Source organism: Zalophus californianus, chromosome 6 (genome assembly GCF_009762305.2).
Source record: "Zalophus californianus isolate mZalCal1 chromosome 6, mZalCal1.pri.v2, whole genome shotgun sequence".
Taxonomy (NCBI): Eukaryota; Metazoa; Chordata; class Mammalia; order Carnivora; family Otariidae; genus Zalophus; species Zalophus californianus.
Window position 1 is genome coordinate 86306569 of NC_045600.1, and position 19742 is coordinate 86326310.

At 44.9% G+C, this 19742-nt stretch overlaps 2 protein-coding genes and 1 pseudogene across 2 annotated transcripts; all 3 read right to left on the reverse strand.

The window, feature by feature from the left end:
• Positions 1 to 262: 262 nt before the first annotated feature.
• On the reverse strand, positions 263 to 8641 carry PATL2 (PAT1 homolog 2). Its single transcript, XM_027570310.1, has 14 exons — positions 8599 to 8641; positions 7805 to 8031; positions 6871 to 6951; positions 6033 to 6172; positions 5441 to 5509; positions 5082 to 5223; positions 3708 to 3828; positions 3510 to 3607; positions 3043 to 3096; positions 2811 to 2944; positions 2509 to 2668; positions 1873 to 2013; positions 972 to 1069; positions 263 to 416 (listed from the first exon to the last, which is right to left on the reverse strand). Exons 1-14 carry the CDS (start codon positions 8639 to 8641, stop codon positions 263 to 265), a joined length of 1662 nt encoding a protein of 553 aa, XP_027426111.1.
• Positions 8642 to 14182: 5541 nt separating this feature from the next.
• On the reverse strand, positions 14183 to 18160 carry LOC113909195 (annotated as a pseudogene).
• A 63-nt stretch (positions 18161 to 18223) lies between these two features.
• LOC113910136 (transcription and mRNA export factor ENY2-like) lies at positions 18224 to 18621 on the reverse strand. Its single transcript, XM_035728216.1, has one exon. It carries the CDS (start codon positions 18610 to 18612, stop codon positions 18322 to 18324), a length of 291 nt encoding a protein of 96 aa, XP_035584109.1. The 5' UTR covers positions 18613 to 18621; the 3' UTR covers positions 18224 to 18321.
• Positions 18622 to 19742: the final 1121 nt, after the last annotated feature.

Here is a 19742-nt window from a genome sequence, read left to right on the forward strand (position 1 = left end):
AATTCAGCTTCTTATGAATGCTTGCCCTGAAGTAGCTTGGCATGATAAATGAGCAAAGCATCTGGGAATAAATTAAAAGGTTTGGCTGAAGAAATAGGCTTCAGGATCCTAACCCGGGCAGACTGGTTACTGGGTAAATGCTAGTGTGTCTAGAACTACTTCTAAATACAAGTTATCCTCTATACTCTTGGGTTAAAAGAACTAAATGACAGAACCTAGATAGGGCTTGAACAAGGGGCTATGACCTCTTTTCTGCCATCGCTTACTCCATCCTAGCCTCTAGGTGCTGTACCAATGGTTTGTCCACATGGTGACAGAACAGAGGAAGAAGGTTGCTGGGGAAGGCTAGGGGTTCTGCCAGAGAGGCTGTTGGCATTTGGGCTATCTCCCAGGCAATCAGAACCACGATGTTGGTCCTGGAGGGCAGAGAAGACAGAAAAACATCAGAGTCTTTGTATCTATGCAGGAAATAGACTCAAGGCCAAGGTTCCTATTTTCCCACCACCACTATCACCTTCTGTGCTTGTAACAGTTAAGAGAACGTTTGCATATTTTGTATGTGCCAGGCAATGCTTAGTGTTTTACATATCCTCCTTAAGAACTCTGGTTATTATCATTATCCCTAGGTTATAGATGAAGTAACAGGCTTAAAGAAGGGAAGTAACATGTCTGAAAGTTGCAGTGCTTGTAAGTGACAAAGGCAGAATTCCAACTTAGGTCTGTTTGACTCTAAATCTTGTCCCCTTAATCATTGTTTTACTGCCTTCCATGGGAAACCAGCACTCTAGGGCACTATAGAAAAAGGAAAAAAATGAAAAGGGAGAACAGTTGTAACTCTGATATTTTTCTCTTCTCTGTCCAACTTCCTTACCAATACTTGAATATACTACTCAGGTAATATTTCACCTGGCTCAGTCTATACATCCCAGGGGCACTGAAATAGTATATTTACAAGGCCTTTAAGATCTTACCAAGCTGTATGATCACTGTTGGGCTCCTCAAGGGAAGACTCCAGAGATACCAGCTGCTCCCCATGACTCAGTAGGGCATAGAGCAAAGATATTCCAAACTGCAAGTGAGACAGTATGCAAGGTAAAAGTTCACCAGAGGCATTCAGTGCTTTCCTGGCTCTGCTATTTTCCAACTAAGAGGGCAGGTTCCCATGTAAAACTGGAGTTCAACACTGGTCAAACTGTCAGATTTTACAATGACTGGCCAAAGAACGCTCAGACCTTTCAAAGGAAATCACTGCTCTGAACTTTCCAAAAGATCCTTGTGGAGAGTTGATTAAATGCACACTTGTGGGTCTTACTCTCAGGAATCCGTCTATAGATGAGGAATAGACTCAGGAATCTGATGCAAGTAGTTCGTGGACCCCACTGAAAGCAGCATTGCTTTAAGCAAAGATCTTCAGAGAGGGGTTCACAAAATAATCCATTGGGGTATTAAAAGATATCAGAACTTTCACGTCTAGAGTCTCTGCATTTAAAATTTTCTATCTTGTGTTTATTATGTACTTAAGTGTAGTGTTATATGTATAGGACTTCTAGACAAGCACATGGGTGATAGGGTTCAGAACTTTTTACTAAGAAGGATACACCATCAGAAAAGTTTGGTGACCTCTGCTTGAGAGGTCAGCACCATCCTCAGGGAGCCTTTTAGAAAAGCAAATGCATGGGCCACACCCCAGGTCTACTAAATGAGACTCTCTCGGAGTGTGACCGAGGAACTCTCCAGGTGATTCTAGTGCTCGCTAGACATGGAGAAGCACTACAGAGAAGATGGAGAGGTAACATTCCTTTGGTTATTCCTTGCCAGGGATACCAACTGGAGGCCATCTGTGGAAAGAGAAAAGCCTCCCCACTATGCTACCTGGTTCTGAAGCACCAGAGTGACGGGCCGCTCTGAGGAGCCAGGTGGAAACAGCATGAGTCCCTGAAGTCCTTGGAGGAGTTCATGGAAGGTCAAGTGATGGATACATTTGCCCAGAGGCTTGAACAACATTTGTAGAGCCTGCAAGAAGGTCAGTAAGTGCCTCTCTCAGACTCCACTACAAATTCACCTCCTACTTTGCCTCTACCCCCTTTTCTTGATGACCCATTTTTGGTACTTTCCTGGTCGGGTTACTTAACTAAGCCTATCACCATTCAGGTCTCTCCAAGCTTAATACTAGTCCTTCAATACCCACTTACTCGGAGGCCTTCCCTAAGAAGGGTAGATATGGGGCTCAGCACTTCTCAAGGAGTCTTCATCTTCTCAAACCTCCACAGGCCACTCACACCTGTGCAACCACATGCCTGTGTTTTTTGGTCATTGTACCTCAAGATGATCAGTTGTTACTATAGTAGTTGGTTCTGTAACCTCCTCACCCGAGGGTGTCAGGTTTGGCACCTCTCCCTGCCCAACACTTTCTTGGGCATCTCTGGGGGTGGGGGGACAGAGAATGGAGAGGAGAGGTCCCTAACCCATCCACAACACCATCCTCTTCTCTCCTCAATGCCACAGTACCTGATCAGCTACATCCCTCCTGACTAGGAGGGGCAAATGGTGGGTGATAGCCAGAAGAAGGCTAATAGCTCGATCCTGGGGCAGGAAAGGGAGCAGCCTTGCCACTAGAGCTTTCCCCTTCCTCACGGAGAGCACCTGCAGGAAGCCATCTGCTGCCTCCCTACATGTGAGAAAGGAGAACATTTTCAGGGCTCTGCATAGAGGGCCCTGGCTACATGCCAGAAAGGAGGGGCAGAAGGAAAGCTCATGTGTTTGCTCATCTTTCCCTTCCTGGGCTGGAGGTGTGACCCTCCCACACTCACTCCAGATTATTCTGCTCCTGGGTCTTTAAGGCCTGGAAAAGCTTCTCAACCTGGTTGCTCTGCTGTTCAGAGTAGCAGGGCTGTGGTGGCCCATCCTTCTGAGCCTCCTCTATCTCTAGTAACTGAAGAAACATCTGGGAATGCGAAGGTGGGAAAAGAAGAGTTCAATCTGAGCAATATTCCATTTCCAAGGGTAAATTAGGAACTCATCCTTAAGGAGTTGATATCTCACCTTCTCAATCCGGGACAATACCTGAAGCCTCTGACTGCTTGCAGCTCCTAGCTCCTAGGAGAGAGTCCCAGGCTGTCAACCACACCTTCATAGCAATAGCACCAGGCCTCAGGTGAGCTAGAAATGGAGCTGGAAATGCTAACACAAAGTCTGACCACACTTCTTTCTCACTCTTAAATCACAATCTGATCTCAAGCAAGAGAGTGCCCCTGTCCTTTCTCCAAAACAGGGGAAATAAAAAGGGTTGTGGGAGGGACACCTGGGTGGCTCAGTCAGTTAAGTGTCTGCCTTCAGCTCGCATCATAATCCCAGGGTCCTGGGATTGAGTCCCGCATCGGACTCCTTGCTCACCAGGGAGCCTGCTTCTGCCTCTCCTTGCTGCTCACCCTGCTTGTGCTCTCTCTCTCCCCAACAAATAAATAGATCAAATCTTAAAAAAAAAGGTTGTGGGAAGATAGCATTTCTACCTGCTCTTGGGATCCATGGGGCACAGCATCAATAGCTCGGCGAGGGCTAAAACACGTTGATACAGCTACCTGGCCCAGGGAACCCTCGATTCGAACCACTGCACAAAAAGGAATCAGGACAAGCATATTCCCCACCTCTTTCCACACTCTGTCCATCCAGATGTCCATCCCAACCCAGGAGGTCAGCCCTGGTCCTACCTGACTCGTAAGCCTCTGCCTTTTGAATGTAAGGCGTTACCAGTTTGAGAGATTCAACCTTGCTCCTTCGCCCAAGTAGCTCTTCATCTGTCTGCTTCTTCTCTAGTTTCTGATAATATTCCTGAGAGTCCATGGGATAGAAAAATGTATCCTCAAGTTCTTAAGTGCAACTTCTTAATATACCCTTTCCTACAGCATTCATTCCAGAAAGGATCCTGGCCCCTTCGGCCCTTCTGCCAACCACTCTGAAGCATCTTGAGTATCCTGGGCCTCATGACATCTGGCTTGGGGGGTCTCCATACGAGTACTTGAAGAGCTAGACACCACCACCAGATCTGATGAAAAGGCAGAGAGCCCAAGTGGAGAGCCAGGAAGCAAACCCATGTCAGCATCTGCAACCTTCTTGAATTCCTTTCTCGTTGGATACACACTGCACACCTTTCCTCCCTGCTCCCCCTTTTAGTTTTGTGATCCTACCTGTGCTTTTCAAAAATCAGAGTTATCTGATGGCATGAAGACCATCAGCAGCTTGCAGTACAGAGATACTACTATTGTCAATTGGCCAGTAGCTAATAGCACTCTAGGCCAGTTTTAGGCTTCTGAAGAATGGCTCAGCAGCTCTAAGGTCTTCTTAAAGAAATCTGTAAAATCCCAAGCTAAAATAAAACTACTGACCGAGTCAAACAGGATTTAAATAAAGCTCCTTCATTTAGGAGCAGTGCCAAAAAGTCAAGAGTGTAAAAATATTTCAGTCATCTGGGGAGAAAGAGTTTTTGAAGCATGGTGGAAAGAGAGGAAGAAATTAGTCTAAATAGGAAGGAGATAAAGGTGGGAACCTTGGTAGGGGGCTCACGGAGGTTGAAAACAAAGTGGAACACAGCTTAGACAACCCCAAAACCCGTAAGCAAAGCTTGCCTCACAAATAAAAGACAGGGAGAAGAGGGTAAGGAGTTAAGACCTCTGCTGGCATTTATTCAATTTAACAAGTTGAATCCCACCATTTATAAAATTCATGTCTAAAAAAAAGCAAAAAGTAGATGAATATTTATAACACAACATTTCTAAGACCCACAGAAGTATACAAAAGTGGAAAAGTCCGTATTTCAAGGCTGAGTAAGGGAAATTCTTGGCAAAGGATGAAGACAAAACCTCAGTGTTTGAGGGAATTGGAAATAATCCCGTTTGTCTGAAGTGTAGGAGATTAGAGGGGAAGGATCTTGGGATGTCAATTTTAGAAATATGGCCCCTATCCTGTAGTGATTGCCCCTCCCACCTGACTGGACATGGCCCCTAAGAGCTGGAGAGATGATCCAAGAGGGCCCATGGAGTCCAGGCCCATTTGATGCTAAGGTCAGAAAAGCACCTGGGGCTCACCTGATAGTAGTAGTCATCCAGGTGGGGGTTCTCACTCTGCAGCTGAACCATCTGTACTTTTATCACCCAGTCTTTCTCTTTTCGGGTCATGAGGTTAACATAGGGGTCTGGCTGCTGAGACCAAGGCTTCTTGGCTGGGGGACTTCAAGCCAGAAGGGTACATTCCTTGAGACCTACCCACCCCTGCACAGTGAGCTTCCCAAGGAGTGGTGAGCAAGGAGGGATGGAACAGAGTACAGAGATGGGCAACACGGGGAGAGTCGTATTTGTGCAGGGGCTTTGGGGAGACACCCAATCACATGGGGATACCCAGCATGCAAGTGAGCTGCCCTCAACCCTGCTGCGCATCTAGGCTTTACCTTGGTGTTCGACTGTGTTGCTGCAGCTGCAAGATCCGTTGGTGCTGAGGGTGGAGCTGGGTCAGATGACTAGGAAGACTTAGAAAGAAACTTGGGCTGGGTCAAAGAAAGCACTCAGCTCCCTACTCTTCTATCCCGTTAGCCTCTAGTAAGCTCAGCTGGGCATCTAAGGCAACCCCACCCTCTCCGTGTGCCTCCCCAAAGTCAGCCACAGGAAACAGTACAACCCCGGCTCAGCAGGGCTCACATTCCCCTCTGGGATATATTTTCCTGCAATTTGGCTGCAAGAAATCTTGACACAGTAGAGACCCATTTGGCCTGGTTGTTGGGAGTTCTGAGTCCTAATCTCAGTTCTGCCGTGCCAGCTAACCTCAAGTAAGTTCTTTTTAGTCCCCCTGGGCCTCCACTTCCTCCTCTATGGGGGAGAAGGGACTGGGCTCCACTGCACACTTCTGACTAGGTTTCTATAGGTGTTTTTCTGTGGCACCTGGTAGGCGGCCCCCATCCCTCCTCAGCCACTATGTCCTGAAACCTCCAGAGAAGAGCTCAGTCTGGGGGAGATGCTGGGGGGCCCGGCGCCCCAAGCCAGTACCTGAAACTAGGGGGCCAGGAGGTTGGCAGGCTGAAGAGAGTTGGGTCTGGTGAGAGAAGTCGAGGTCCAAAGTGTCGTGCTGGAGAGCTGGCACTGGGAAAGGTAGTCCGGAAAGGAACCGGAGAGAGGTAGTCCAGCGTCTGAGAATGGAATTCAGAGGTCTGGGAAAAGGGCAGCTCTACCAACAGAATGTGGCTCCGTTGCCACAAGGGCCTCCTCCCACCTTTATATTCTCACCTGCCTTTCCTCCCATAAGAACCTCACCCAACAGGGTTTGTCACCTCCTCGGGGACAGCTCTTCAGTCCCTGACATGTGGGGGCATGTGCCTTTCCGGTCTGGTGAGTCAACACCTGTTTCTCTCTCTCACTCTCTCTCCTCTCTGTGATAGTCTTTTTTGTCAGGCTCTTGTGCCTTCAGCCACTGCGGCAATGCTTGTCTGCCTCTTTGTGGACTCCTCTGAAGCCCTCCTCAGAGCTGCAATTGTCTTCTCATTCTCCCTGCAGGATTTCCTGCAATTCCTGTTCTCATGACACAGTTAATTTAAGGGCAGCTGCTCTTTCTAGCCCTAAGCTCCATGCTGCTCATCTGCTGAAATGTAGGGAGGTGGAAGTAGGGCTCTGGTTTGTCCTTTTCATACGGACAGCCAGTTGTCCCAGAACCACCTTGGTCATTTACCAAGCGTCACTACATTATGGGTGTCTCCCACCTCCCATACCTACACCTCACTTGGGGTGCTTCATCACCAGAGCAAGGTCAAGAGCAGACAAAGGGACACTCCACATGCTCCTTCTCCACACACCATTACTTTCTCACAAGATGGAGATTGAAGTGACTCACCTGCCACAGAAAGTGCAAGGAAGCAGGGGACATCCCCAGCACACCAGAGGCCTTGATTCCAGAGGAGTTGAGAAGGCCTCTCTGGAATGGGAGGGAGGACAACAGGCTTGAATGAGCTCCTGAGGTGTCTTCATCAGTCATCAGTGTCCATTGGGTGTGGAGTGCAGGAAGGCCAACCACTTCAAATATTCAAGTCAGTGGTAGCTTGGCCTTCCCTTCTAATCAAAAATCAACTGGGTCAGGACCTCCCTGCTTCCTCTGAGGGGAAGCAAGACTGGTATCTCAGGAATAGGTTGGGGGAGACTCTGATTTCATTTCTTTTTTTAAGGTTGTTTGTTTGTTTGTTTGACAGAGAGAGAGCACAAGCAGGGGGAGCAGCAGGCTGAGGGAGAGGGAGAAGTGACAGACATGGGGCTCAATCCCAGGATCCTGGGATCAAGATCTGAGCCCAAGACAGACGCTTACCAACTGAGCCACCCAGGCGCCCCAGGATTTCATTTCTATATAGGAATCCTTGTCTCTCTCCACGGATTGTGGAAATCCAAGGGAATAAATACCATGAATGAACTGCTGAGACACAGGGGCGCAGGGCCAAGGATGACTCACCTTCAGTACCAGGAGTTCAACCAGCACCTATGAGCTATGCACAACCCTGCTAGGACCTGGTTTTTAAGGTGAAGACAGCATCAGAAACTAAGAGGGATAGGAAGAAAGAGGGAAGGAAGGAAAGAGTCCCTACTCAGGTTCAAGCCTGAAATAGAAAGTGTTAACCCAGAACCTATTTGAGACAGGTGTGGAGAACGTGTAGTCATGGCCCAATGGTGAAGGCAACGGACTAGAAAGGGGTGGAGAAGAGAAGGATATCTAGCAACCGTCTTCGAGCTGCGGAGTGTTCCGGCCAACTGCCCCCCCCACTCCCTCCTGCCCTAGTTACCTGGGTGTTATGGATAGCACTGAGGACAGCTGGATCCCCAAGATCATGCTCTTCCTCCTCCACCTCTTCCTCCTCCTCCTCTTCCTCCTCCGGCTCTGGGGCTAGATCTGGATCCAGGTCCTCCTCCTCTTGCTCCTCCTCCTCCTCCAACTGGGAGACAGACACCAGCTCCTCCTCAGGAGCCAAGGAGCTACAGGACTTGCTTGGGTCTTGGTTTAAGGAGGGGCCTAAGGATGGAGTAGATGGGGACTCAGGTGTGAGGAGTCTCGTCTAGAGAGGCTGCTTCTCAGTAATGCTTCTGTTCATAAGTCATCTCCACACCACCTTCAAACGGTTCCCACCGCCCGACTAGAGCAAACGAAACCTGGTGGGGGGCCGAACACCTTTGCCTTCCACATCTCTTCAATGTCCTCATTAGGTACCACCCTGGGCTTCTCTACCTGCTCTCCCCCACCTAACAGCCCTGTCAGTGCCTCCTTAATCAAGTTCCAGGTGCCAGGACTCACTGCAATTGAAGCCTACTGTGCACCAGATACGTCACATGAATGTGTCCACTTAACTCTCTGAGCAGTCCTGCAAGGCTGGTAGTGATCCTTTCCCCATCAAGGGGAGGAAAATAGGGCCCAGAAAAGGAACCTCAGTCACCAGTGTGATGTAGCTAGCAAGTTGAAGAGTTTGGAAGTCACTCCCAGTAATTCTGGACACCTGGGCCCACATCTGTCTACTGAACCATACCAGTAAGTCTCTGCACCCCAAGGCTTTTCATCCAGATTCCACAGCCTACTGAACAATACCTTCAAGACCTTTCATCTTTGCAGGCTGGCAGGCCTCCACCATGTCTGTTTCCTCCGGTAAGAAAACACTGTCAGCCTCTGGAAGGTAAACCTGAGACAGGAAAGAAACCCAGAGACACCCTCCTCTTCAGTAAGGATGGCATGGCACCCTAAAAAGCCATGATCTCCCCCTAGCAAGGTAGCCAGAGGAGTAGTGGCCCAGCGACTCGAGGAGCAGGACCCTGGGCTCTCAGACTGCCCTAAGCCCCACCCTCTGCCCTCACCAGCCCAGTTGCCGGGAGTTGTCCTGCCAAGGGACAGAAATGAGGGACAGAGCTTGGAGTTGGAGAAGCACTTCCACACAGATACACACCGCCCCTCAACACCAGCTGCCTTGGACACCCACCGCCTGACTGTTGCAGTCCTTTCTGCTTAGTTTAGCCATGGCAGCCTAGACCAGGGCTAGTTTGTTGCCCCTGGCTTTAAGAGTCCCAGCCCCTCCCCTTCTACCCCCTTAAAGGGCCAGCATCCCCCAGCTGCTGCGTCTTGATAGAAATATGAGAATATAATCTGACGATAAAGACAACTCTTGAGAGGGTAAGAGAAATAAACTGCATTTTAACCCCCCGAGGTTGTGGGTACAGTTTATGGGGATTGATATTTGGGAGCAGATTTTTTTTTTTTAAAAAGACCCCTGTTTTCCACACCCTTCCTAGGAGCTTTATGAAGTTATGTTGCCTTCAGTCCCTAGGTTTTGCTCCATCACAATAGGATAGGAAAGCCCTGGGCGGATCCTGAGATTTGCTAGCAACCAAGATCTCAGCACTTGGGCAGTGCACCTGGGGATGCTCGCCCTTCACTGGGTTCCATGAGTTAGGTCTGCCACCCAGTTCTAACTGATGATCAGGGGCCCCTGTGAATTTAGAAGCCAGATCTTCAAGGCTAAAACACTTTTGTATGAGTTACACAGACAATCTTATATCTTCTCGGCTACTGTAATGGAAAACTGGTTCAAAAGCTCAGGAGTGAAAAGAAAACAAGACAACAACAAAGGCAAGAACATGGGTACAGCTGGTAGGCAAAAACTTAAGACCCACCTGAGCCACAGCTAATCCCTGAGTGATCCTGGGTTCTGCACCCACATCCTGTGTTTAAATGAACCCCACATGACTTTGTAAAATTTCTGAATAAAGATTAAAATGAAGCTGATTTCTCTCTATCAAAAATGCTAGTTAGGGCCCTATTGTCATGGTTATAGGATCGTGGTTCTTGGTGCCTCTAAAGAAAAATTTTGTTTCAAAAGTTTTGCTGTATGTCAGAATGATATGGGGGGGAATTAAGTAGCTTAAGTTTAAGTTACTGAAAAACTTTTCAAACATCTGAATTGGGTTCAGATCTTTTTTGGTAATGTCATTCAGCTGTTTTTCTCAAGAATTTCCTAATAGCTCACTTTGGTATTATTAATAAAAGGACCAAGTGGTGAATTTCAGTGTTCCAGAAGTGATTTATTAGATTGTTGTAGAAAGCAGGTCTTAGGAAGAGCCACTCGCTGCATTCACAGCGTAAAAATATCAGGATGTGTTCATTCTTAGAAACAAAATCCCTTCCTTGTTTTTGTTTCTCATTTTAACTGCCCTTTATCTCTCTCTTACCAATGAACCAAATTTCTCCACTTCCTCAACTCACATCATTCCTTCAACCATTGCTCTCTGGCTTTTGACTCCATCCTAATGAGGGCACGAGGGGACAGATGAACAACAAGCTCCTCAACCCTTTCTACAGACAGTTGACAATTTTTCAACCGTATGTTAGTACTCTGCAAACACGCTCTCAAGACAAATCCCCTACCCTCACTTCTACCCAGATGCCACCCCTAAACACTTCTTGGATTAAAACAAATCTGGAACTACCATTACCCTTCACCCCTCAGAAACTATTCACAGTTACCAACGATTTCTTAACTGTAAGTGCAAAAGACATGTTTCAGTTCTTACCTTAGTTCAAGTCTCTACAGCATTTGACACTGTTGCCCACGCTTTGCACATGTCTCTGTTCTCCCGCAGCTTCCCATCACTTTACTCTCCTGGTTCTTCTTGTATTTTTTGGGTCATCTTTCTTTGGTCTCTTTCCTGTTCTCTTCATCGTCATCCAAATCCTCTTCTTCATGCCTTTTCTCTTTCCCCTCTCTGTCAAATATTCTTAATTGGACAGTCCCCAGAAATTGTGTATGTTTGTGTGATCTTTAACATGCATTTTTCTGGAGAGACAGTTCAGAGCTTTCATCACATTCTCAAAGGGATCGAGAATCCCTCCAAAAATTCAGTCCCCTGCACCTTAGTATCCCTGGGCAATCTCACCCACTCACGGCTTCCTACTTAGCACGCGTGGATGATTTCTAAGTCTTTTCATCAGATCTGACACTTTCCAATTAAGCAACTCAGTGGTTTTTATCTCCTGTCCATTACGGAAGGCATTAGATCCTTAAAATCTGCCTCTCCAGCCTCCAGTCTTCAAGTTCCCTGCCTTCTAGTTTGGGTTTCAGAACTTGCAAGCTACATTTGGCTGTGGGGGGAGAGTGGAATTCTGATGGAGCCCTCTCTCTTAATCAGTGTGCACCAGGATGACTCTGGCCTGGGGGCCTCTCTCCTTTGGCCTGGGAGTTGTATTCGATTGTTAATCAAAGCAGCTCCCTGTCCCAATTCTTTCTGTCTTTCGTTTCAGTGATATTAAACATGTATCTTAGCAAGTAATATGCTCTTCTTGTGTCTCACAGGCAAAATGAATTTGCAGAGGAAGTTATTTTAATTGGAGGGTGATTTCAGAGGCTTTATTAAATTGTCTTATTCGAATTTTCTAAATATCCAAATAGGGGGAGGGGGAAAGTTAGTTCAGGCTTCACTTCCTCCAGGAAACATTCTCAGATACCCTCCTCCCTTCCAGGCTAGATGAGGTGTCCATCTTAAGGGCACTCCTTGGTCCTTACACTATTTTTTCATTGTACCTGCCACTGACTTGTAATTCTGTTTCTCTATTTGTCACCCCCACTTGAGAACAGATCTATGTCTTCTTCATCTTTGTGCTTCCAGCACTTAACACAGTAACCGCAACAGAGTAGGTTCTCAGTAAATGTTAATTGAGCTGAACTGAGATGAAAAACAGTCCTTCCCCTTGGAGACTTCCTCAGATGGAGTTTCTAGCCTGCCACCTGGGTGTGTCCTACTCCAGCCCACTCTCCGCATTGTTCCCAAGAAATGTCATTCTAGAAAACAAACCTCATGATACCTACGCCAAAAATCATAAAAGATATAAAGATTTCACTAAAAAAGTAAAAACTTCTATACTGAAGACACATTTATGCCAGTGTAAATTCTTACAAAGCAAGGATTTAAATATTTTTTTTAAAAAATTAAACCTCAAAAATACTCAAAGAAAGTGTGAATTTTTAAGAAAAACGTAGAGAAGGTCCTTCTAACCATGATCCCAAATCATAAGCAATGAGAGGTGACTGATAAATTTGCCTGTATAAAAATATAAGGCTCCCAAATGTCAAACAAAACAAAAGAAAACCAAAAAACCGTAAAAGCAAACAAAATAACTTTATTTTGATCTGGCAATTTGAAATTTACCTTTAAAAACTATTTAAAAGAACTTTTAGATGAAGATTCTTTTTATTGTTTCTGAAGATTTTGAGGGCTCAGGAAAGGAGATACTTAGTTAAGTCCAGATCCTTTTAGCAATACTTCCTTCACAACTCCTGATAATCCATATTATCCAAACAGCAACCATGTCAAAATTAACATAACACCATTGATGGATAATATAAAAATAAGATTCCTAATTTCTCTCACATTTCTTTTAAAATACTATACTTTGGCTAAGTGCTGAATGTCTGTTAACACAGAAATCTACATCCTCATTGAGACTGAGAAATCTTTTTTTTTTTAAGATTTTATTTATTTATTTGAGAGAGAGCACAAGCCAGGGGTGGGGGTGGGGAGGCAGAGAGAAAAGCAGACTCCCCACCCAGCATGGAGCCTGATACCAGGCTTGATCCCAGGACCCCGAGATCATGACCTGAGCCCAAGGCAGACCCTTAACTGACCGAGCCACCCAGGTGCCCTGAGACTGAGAAATCTTTGACCATATTATTCAATTCTTCTTCAAAAAAAATTGTCCCGGGCGCCTGGGTGGCTCAGTTGGTTAAGCGACTGCCTTCGGCTCAGGTCATGATCCTGGAGTCCCAGGATCGAGTCCCACATCAGGCTCCCTGCTCCGTGGGGAGTCTGCTTCTCCCTCTGACCCTCTTCCCTCTCGTGCTCTCTATCTCTCTATCTCTCATTCTCTCTCTCTCTGAAATAAATAAATAAAATTTTTAAAAAATTGTCCTAATTTAAATAAGAAAAGTATGACTTTGTCTTAGTCCATTTGAGCTGCTATAACAAAATACCAGAGACTGGGTCACTTATAAACAACAGAAAAATACTTTCACAGTTTTAGAGGCTAAAAGCCCAAGATCAAGGTGCTGGCAGATTCAGTGTCTGGGGAGAGCCCACTTTCTGGTTCACAGATGGTGCCTTCTCACTGTGTCCTCACATGGTAAAAGGGAGGGGTGAGGGAGCTCCTCAGGGTCTCGTTTATAAATTCAGGAATCCCATTCATGAGGAATCCATCCTCATGACCTAATCACCTCCCAAAGCTCCCTCCTCCTAATACTATCACCTTGGGAGAGGATTTCAACATATGAACGGGGGAGGATGACACAAATATTCAGTCCATAGCCATGACCTTGGGGAATATAGGCTAGGTATATAAAACTATTATGTTTTTACCTGTATTTTACATTGTGATATAATATTTGGTTATACAAATCTCAAAAATGTTATTGTTTCTCAAAACTATGCTTCTATTTACATTATAGGAGAGGTGCATGTGCAGACCAAAGTTGAGACTTTGTCTTCCAAATCTATATTCAATCCATTATCAGGTAAGTCTGCTTTCTGGGATTAATCAATAATTGCCACATTTACATGGAAACTTCTGTTTAAGAGAAACTTTTTTTTCTTGAGAGAGAGAGAGAGAGAAAGCAGGGGTCAGGGGTAGGTGCAGGGGATGACGATGCAGAGGGAGAGAGAATCCTAAGCAGGCTCCATGCCCAGCGGGGAGCCCGACGTGTGGCTCTATCTCATCACCCTGAGATCATTACCTGAGTCGAAATCAAGAGTCAGACACTGAACCACCTGAGCCACCCAGGCGCCCAAGAGAAACTTTTTAAAACAGATTGTTTGGTGTTGCATTTAGGCTCAATGTTCATTTATTTAAACCACCTGAGACTTTCAAAATTTTTTTTCAAACGTAGGAAAATGTAGTTATTAATAGGGCTTCATTGAATTAAACATAAAGTCTGCAAATTATTTCTGTTACACAATTAAGTACAACTGAATAAATATGATTAGACAAAAATAAAGACTTTCCTTTCACATTTAAATTATATTTGTTTCACACGTAAGACTGCCTGAAAGCAAGTTGGAAGAGATTATTACTGATCTTGACTGTGCAATTTATTGCATTTTTCAGCCTCTTTTTTAAAAGTTAAGTAGTTTGAGTTTCAAGTTCTACTTTTCTACTTATCTTCAAACAGATGGTTTAGCATAAAACTTGAATGGGTGACACCATTGACCATCAAATTGTTTGTGGACCAGAAATCAACTCTATCAAAGTTGCTTCCTTGTATATTTCTTTCTATCATGAGCTTCAAAGACTCTAAGCAGAATTTGGATATGACTACTTAACCCTGATTTGGTGATGATTATGATGATGGTTCCATGATCCTCCAGGTTCTAGACCTTCTGGTTTCAGATCCAACACATCTGTGCCTGTAACACATTCCCTCTTATTCTTGCCCATGTCTTCCCATGATATCCAGGATTAATTCCAAGAAAGTCACCTTTCAGAAATGGTGCTGAATATACAGTCACCAATGTCAGTTTCCATCGTGTGTACTTCACCTGATTTTCTTCTATTCAAAAACTGAGGTTTCATTTCCAGTAGAGGCAAGATGAAAATCAATATCCTTTCCTACTTGGTCTGAAACTTGGTAGTTGATCTCCAGCAAGGCCATCAGGGACATGGCCTGATGGAAGTTGCTGGCCTGGAGGGCTGAGGCTGCCCCAGGAGCAGCCTGGCTCTTATCACCCCTGCTGTGGGGCTGGAAGAGGTAGACTCATTCAAGATGGCTGAGAACCTCCAGGCAAGAGTGGCAGTTGTCCTCATAGCTGGGAGCAGAACCTGGGAAAAGGAGGGATCTAGGATGGACCGCAGTCCCTTTCCCAACCCTCCCCCGCCTTTTCCCACTCCGGGCTCTCTTCCTTCTAACATTTTATTTTGAAAAACAAAAACAAGTTGACAGGATAAAATTAACTTCTATCTTTCACCTAGCCATAGGTAACATTTGCCTAACAAATACTCTTAGGCACACTCCTCTGCTGCATTAGCCAGTGTTGTTCCCAGTGCCTAGGGATTTTGGCTGAGGGAATCATGAATAGGAGACTCACTGAACAGGAAACACATATAACAAGCAAATATGTGAAGAACTGTTCAACCTAACTGCCTTTTAAAAATATGAAGTCAAGGGGGCCAGGGTGGCTCTATTGGTCACGGAACTGGAACCAACTCCTGATTTCATCTCAGGTCATTAGCTCATGGGTCATAAAATGGAGCCCCGCCTTGGTCTCGGCCCTCAGTGAGGAGTTGGCTTGATGATTCTATCCCTCTGCCCTTCCCCCCACTCAAGCACACACACACACACACACACACACACACACTCTCTCTCTCTCTCTCTCTCTCTCTCTCTCTCTCTCCCATGCTGTCTAAAATAAATAAATCTTTAAAAAATATATGAAGTCAAACAAGGAGATGCAATTTTTCAATGATAATGACCAGCTTAGGGAAGGATGTGGGAAGATGAGCACTCTTTCTACTGGGCAGTGGAGTGTCACCTCGTACAAAGTCTACAGAGGGCAATTTCAGTGTAGAGATGTGGTATAATAGGAAGAAACTGGAAATGTCCCCAATACAGGATTGGGTAAAAAAATATGGTATATTCATGTAACAAAATACAGTTGAATCTTGAACAACGTGGGTTTGAACCATGTGGATCCACCTATAGGTGGATTTTTCCCCCCCATAAATACAGTACAGTGCTGTAAATGTGTTTTCCTCATGATGTTCTTAATATTTTCTTTTCTCTTAGCTTTCTTGTAAGGATACAGTATATAATGCATAGACAAAATATGTGTTAATTGAATGTTTATATTATTGGTAAGGCTTCCGGTCAACAGTAGGTCATTAGTGGTTAACCTTTTGAGGAATCAAAGTTATATGCAGATTTTCAACTGCACAGGGCGGGGTGGGGGTTGCCTATAACCCCCATGCTGTGCAAGAGGCAACTGTATTATGAAAGCCTGAGAAAACTACATAGATCTCTATTATTATTGAAATATGGATATATTGTCCATGATATACAGTTAAATAAAAAAACCTATTTACAAAGAAATCTATGCAGAATAATTATATCTTTGTAACCATGTAGATCCATATTTATATCTGTATATGAATAGACGAAGTCTAGAAACAAACATCAGTCCATTAGCAGTAGTTATCTTTGGGTGGTGGCTTAACAGACAATTTAAATTATTTTTATTCTTACCTATATAGTCTGCATTTTTCATAATGAATATGAATTTTATAATTAGAAAAAACATGAAGCTATGTGGAAAAGCTTTTTAAAAGATCAAACAAAAAATGCCTCAAAGACAAATGAATTAAAAAAAGAAAAAAACCCAGTTTCACTGCACCTGCATCATGATCTAAGGGATAAAGTCCACATTCTTTCCTTGGTACCAAAGTCCTCTGCATGCTCTTTAACCCCTCCAGGTGGAATTAATTGCTTTCCTGGAATCATAATTTAGTCACACGTCTCTAAACCAGAGTCTCTGAGCTCTTTGAAGAAAGATGTTCCCCCAGTGCCAGTCCAGTGCCCAGCACCTAGCAAGGTGCTCAGTAAAGGTTTGTTGAATGACTGAATGATTGTGGTGCACACTGAGATCTGATGGATGGATCAGGGCCAGGCTAAGTAGAAAGAAGCCAACACTTTGGGAGACTTTTGTCTAGAAGGACTAGAAGGCTCTTCCTGTTCCTCTCCTTCTTTGTTTAACACTGGCAAGAGCAGGCAGGGCAGAAGTGGTTTAGCCCACTTGGCATGTGGCGTCTGTGAAATGGTCCAGAAGAGGTAGTTGGAACTAAGCCAGGTTGGCGAGGGCAGTGATGGGAGGGGCAAGACCAAAGCTCCTGACCAGCCCAGGTTTCCACCCAACTCCCACCCTTCCTCAGCTATCCAACTGACAATAGCCTTTCCTCAAACATGAGTGTACCAAAAATGCACTATATGGCCAGAATCTGGTTAACTATCATGTAAACTTGACTTTGAAAGGCAAATATTTCTACTGAACTAGGCTCCTGGCAACCAAGGCCCAAATATCCATGATTCTGAAAAAGGGGCATGAATTGTTTTTTTCTTGCTGCTGTAACACCACACATTGCACAAATTACCCAAACTTGGTGGCTTAAAACAACACAAATTATCATCTTACAGTTCTATAAGTCACAAGTCTAACATAAGTTTCAGGGGGTTAACATTAAGGCAGGGCTGCTTTCCTTTCTAGAGGCTCCAGAGGAGAATCTGTGCTTCCTGATAATCTCAAGGGGAGATGCAAAGTCCCTTACACCATTCACATTCATTAAGACATGAACAACAGGGTGGGTGGGTGGGGCATTATTCTGCCTACCACAAGGTATGATATGGAGAAAAGTCTAAATTGTTAATAATAAGAAACCAGTTCTGTACATAATGACATAGAAAATAGCTATATTATTGGGGTGCCTGGGTGGCTCGGTCGTTAAGCGTCTGCCTTCTGCTCAGGTCATGATCCCAGGGTCCTGGGATCGAGCCCCACATTGGGTTCCCCGCTCTGCAGGAAGCCTGCTTCTCCCTCTCCCACTCTCCCTGCTTGTGTTCCCTCTCTCGCTGTGTCTCTGTCAAATAAAGAAATTAAAATCTTAAAAAAAAGAAAGAAAATAGCTATATTGTTAAACTAAAATAATCAAGTTCAGTTCATAGGTATAGAATGATCCAAATTTTGTGGAACCCCCCCTTCCCCTCACTAAGCTCTGAGGGTGAGCTCACTGAACCATCTTCCACCTGTCACAGCCTGGCTTCTTGGGGTAGATGGTGGAGTCCATCTCAACCACTCACATCCTCAGGACATCGAGTGGCCAGAGGGGTCAGTCCCACCTCCCATTCTGCTGTCATTGGTCATTGGATAAAAAGACTTTTGGCTAATTTTAGAAATGATAAATTGTCTTTTAGCAAACTCATTTGTGGCAAATTGATCTACAGTTGCAACAATGATGATAAATAATAAAATAAGGGGAAAAAATCACAAACTCACCAAACTTCTATTTTCTGACTTCCTCCTTTGTGTTTTGACTGCTCCGATTGTGTGTATGGTGGCTCTTGTGTATACATCTCTCGCCTTTTGGTGTTTTTGTTTTGTTTTAGATTACTGATTTTTTTTTTTTTTTTACCATCATACAAAAAAGGATTTTATTTTGGGAAATTGATTCCTAATTTATGGCAAGTTTTACTTTCAGAAATAAAACCACAAAACAACACAATCTCATCCAATCTTAAAGGCTGGCATGCTGAGCAAGGAATGTTCTTATTCTTTGTAGGAGCTCCTTCTTTACACTGTCAGGTACCAGGGCTCTGCCTTTTGGTGTGATTTCAGCCACCAAGTCATCAACAGTAACGTGTTCTCGTCCTTTCTCTTTAATTACCTCTTTACAGTGTGCATTCAACTGGTCCTTCCAGCCACATTCAATTAATTTAGCTCTCAGCAACTCTTTGAGGCATTCTCTTTCTCCAGTTTCTATCAACTTTTGGTTAATCGCTGCTCTCATCTGCACATCTTTGTTCATCTTGCTAACCACACTCTTTGGCTGCCCGGACCTAGACCCAGATTACTGATTTTTTACTAAACAATTCTTCCTGGTTTCTTTACAGTCTTCTTTTAGGAGCAGAGTTTTCAGCAAGTCCCTGCCTTCTGAGCAAAGAACAAAGTGGTGTCTGGCTACTGGACACCTAACAATGAAAAAAGAAAAAGGAGAAGAGTTTAAGAGTTTAGAAAGGTCCAAGACATCAGAGAGTAGAGAGCATAGAATCAAATGCAGGTCCAACAGAGCAGGGAAAAACCAGAAAGGACCACATATATACTAACTGGCCAGTATCAGCTAAGCAAGCTGAAAAGTGGGAAGCTGAGGTTTAGAGAAATTTGTCAAAAGGGAAAAAGGGCATTTAAAGGAGAGTTTTTTTTTTTTTAAGATTTTATTTGTTTGAGAGAGAGAGCGTGAGCAAGGGGAAGGGCAGAGGGAGAGGGAGAAGCAGACTCCCTGCTGATCAGGGAGCCTGATGAGGGACTTGATCCCAGGACCCTGGGATTATGATCTGGGCTGAAGGCAGTCGCTTAACCGACTGAGCCACCCAGGTGCCCGAGTTTTGATTTTTAATAGTGCTGCATGGAATCTAAAGCAGGATAGAAAATCCAAGTTGGAATTCTTCAGTTTTTTTTAAGATTTTATTTATTTGAGAGAGAGAGAGATTTCTCATGGGGGGGAGGAGCAGAGGGAGAGGGAGAAGAAGAAACAAACTACCCGCTGAGCCGGCAGGGCTTGACCCCAGGCTGGGGGCTCCACTGGGGTGGAGGTCGGCGGGGGGGGGCGTGAAGGGGGAAAAATCCAGGATCCTGGGATCATGACCTGAGCTGAAGGCACACGCTTAGCCAACTGAGCCACCCAGGAGCCCCAGAATTCTGTGGTTTTTAAATAGAAACTGAGATGCAGACCTGAGGATTTACGAGGTTAGAAAACATGGATTGAAAAGAGGCTGTGCCAGTAACTCAGTCACTGGGTGTAATATCCCCAGGGATGGTGCCCAATCCCTGGCTCCTGGGTTGTCCTGTTGCCCCCACACTGTTAGGGGGTTTTGGCTTCTGCATTTACTTAACACTTTTCTTCATCCAAGCTGACAACTGATGATACCTCTAATCCCT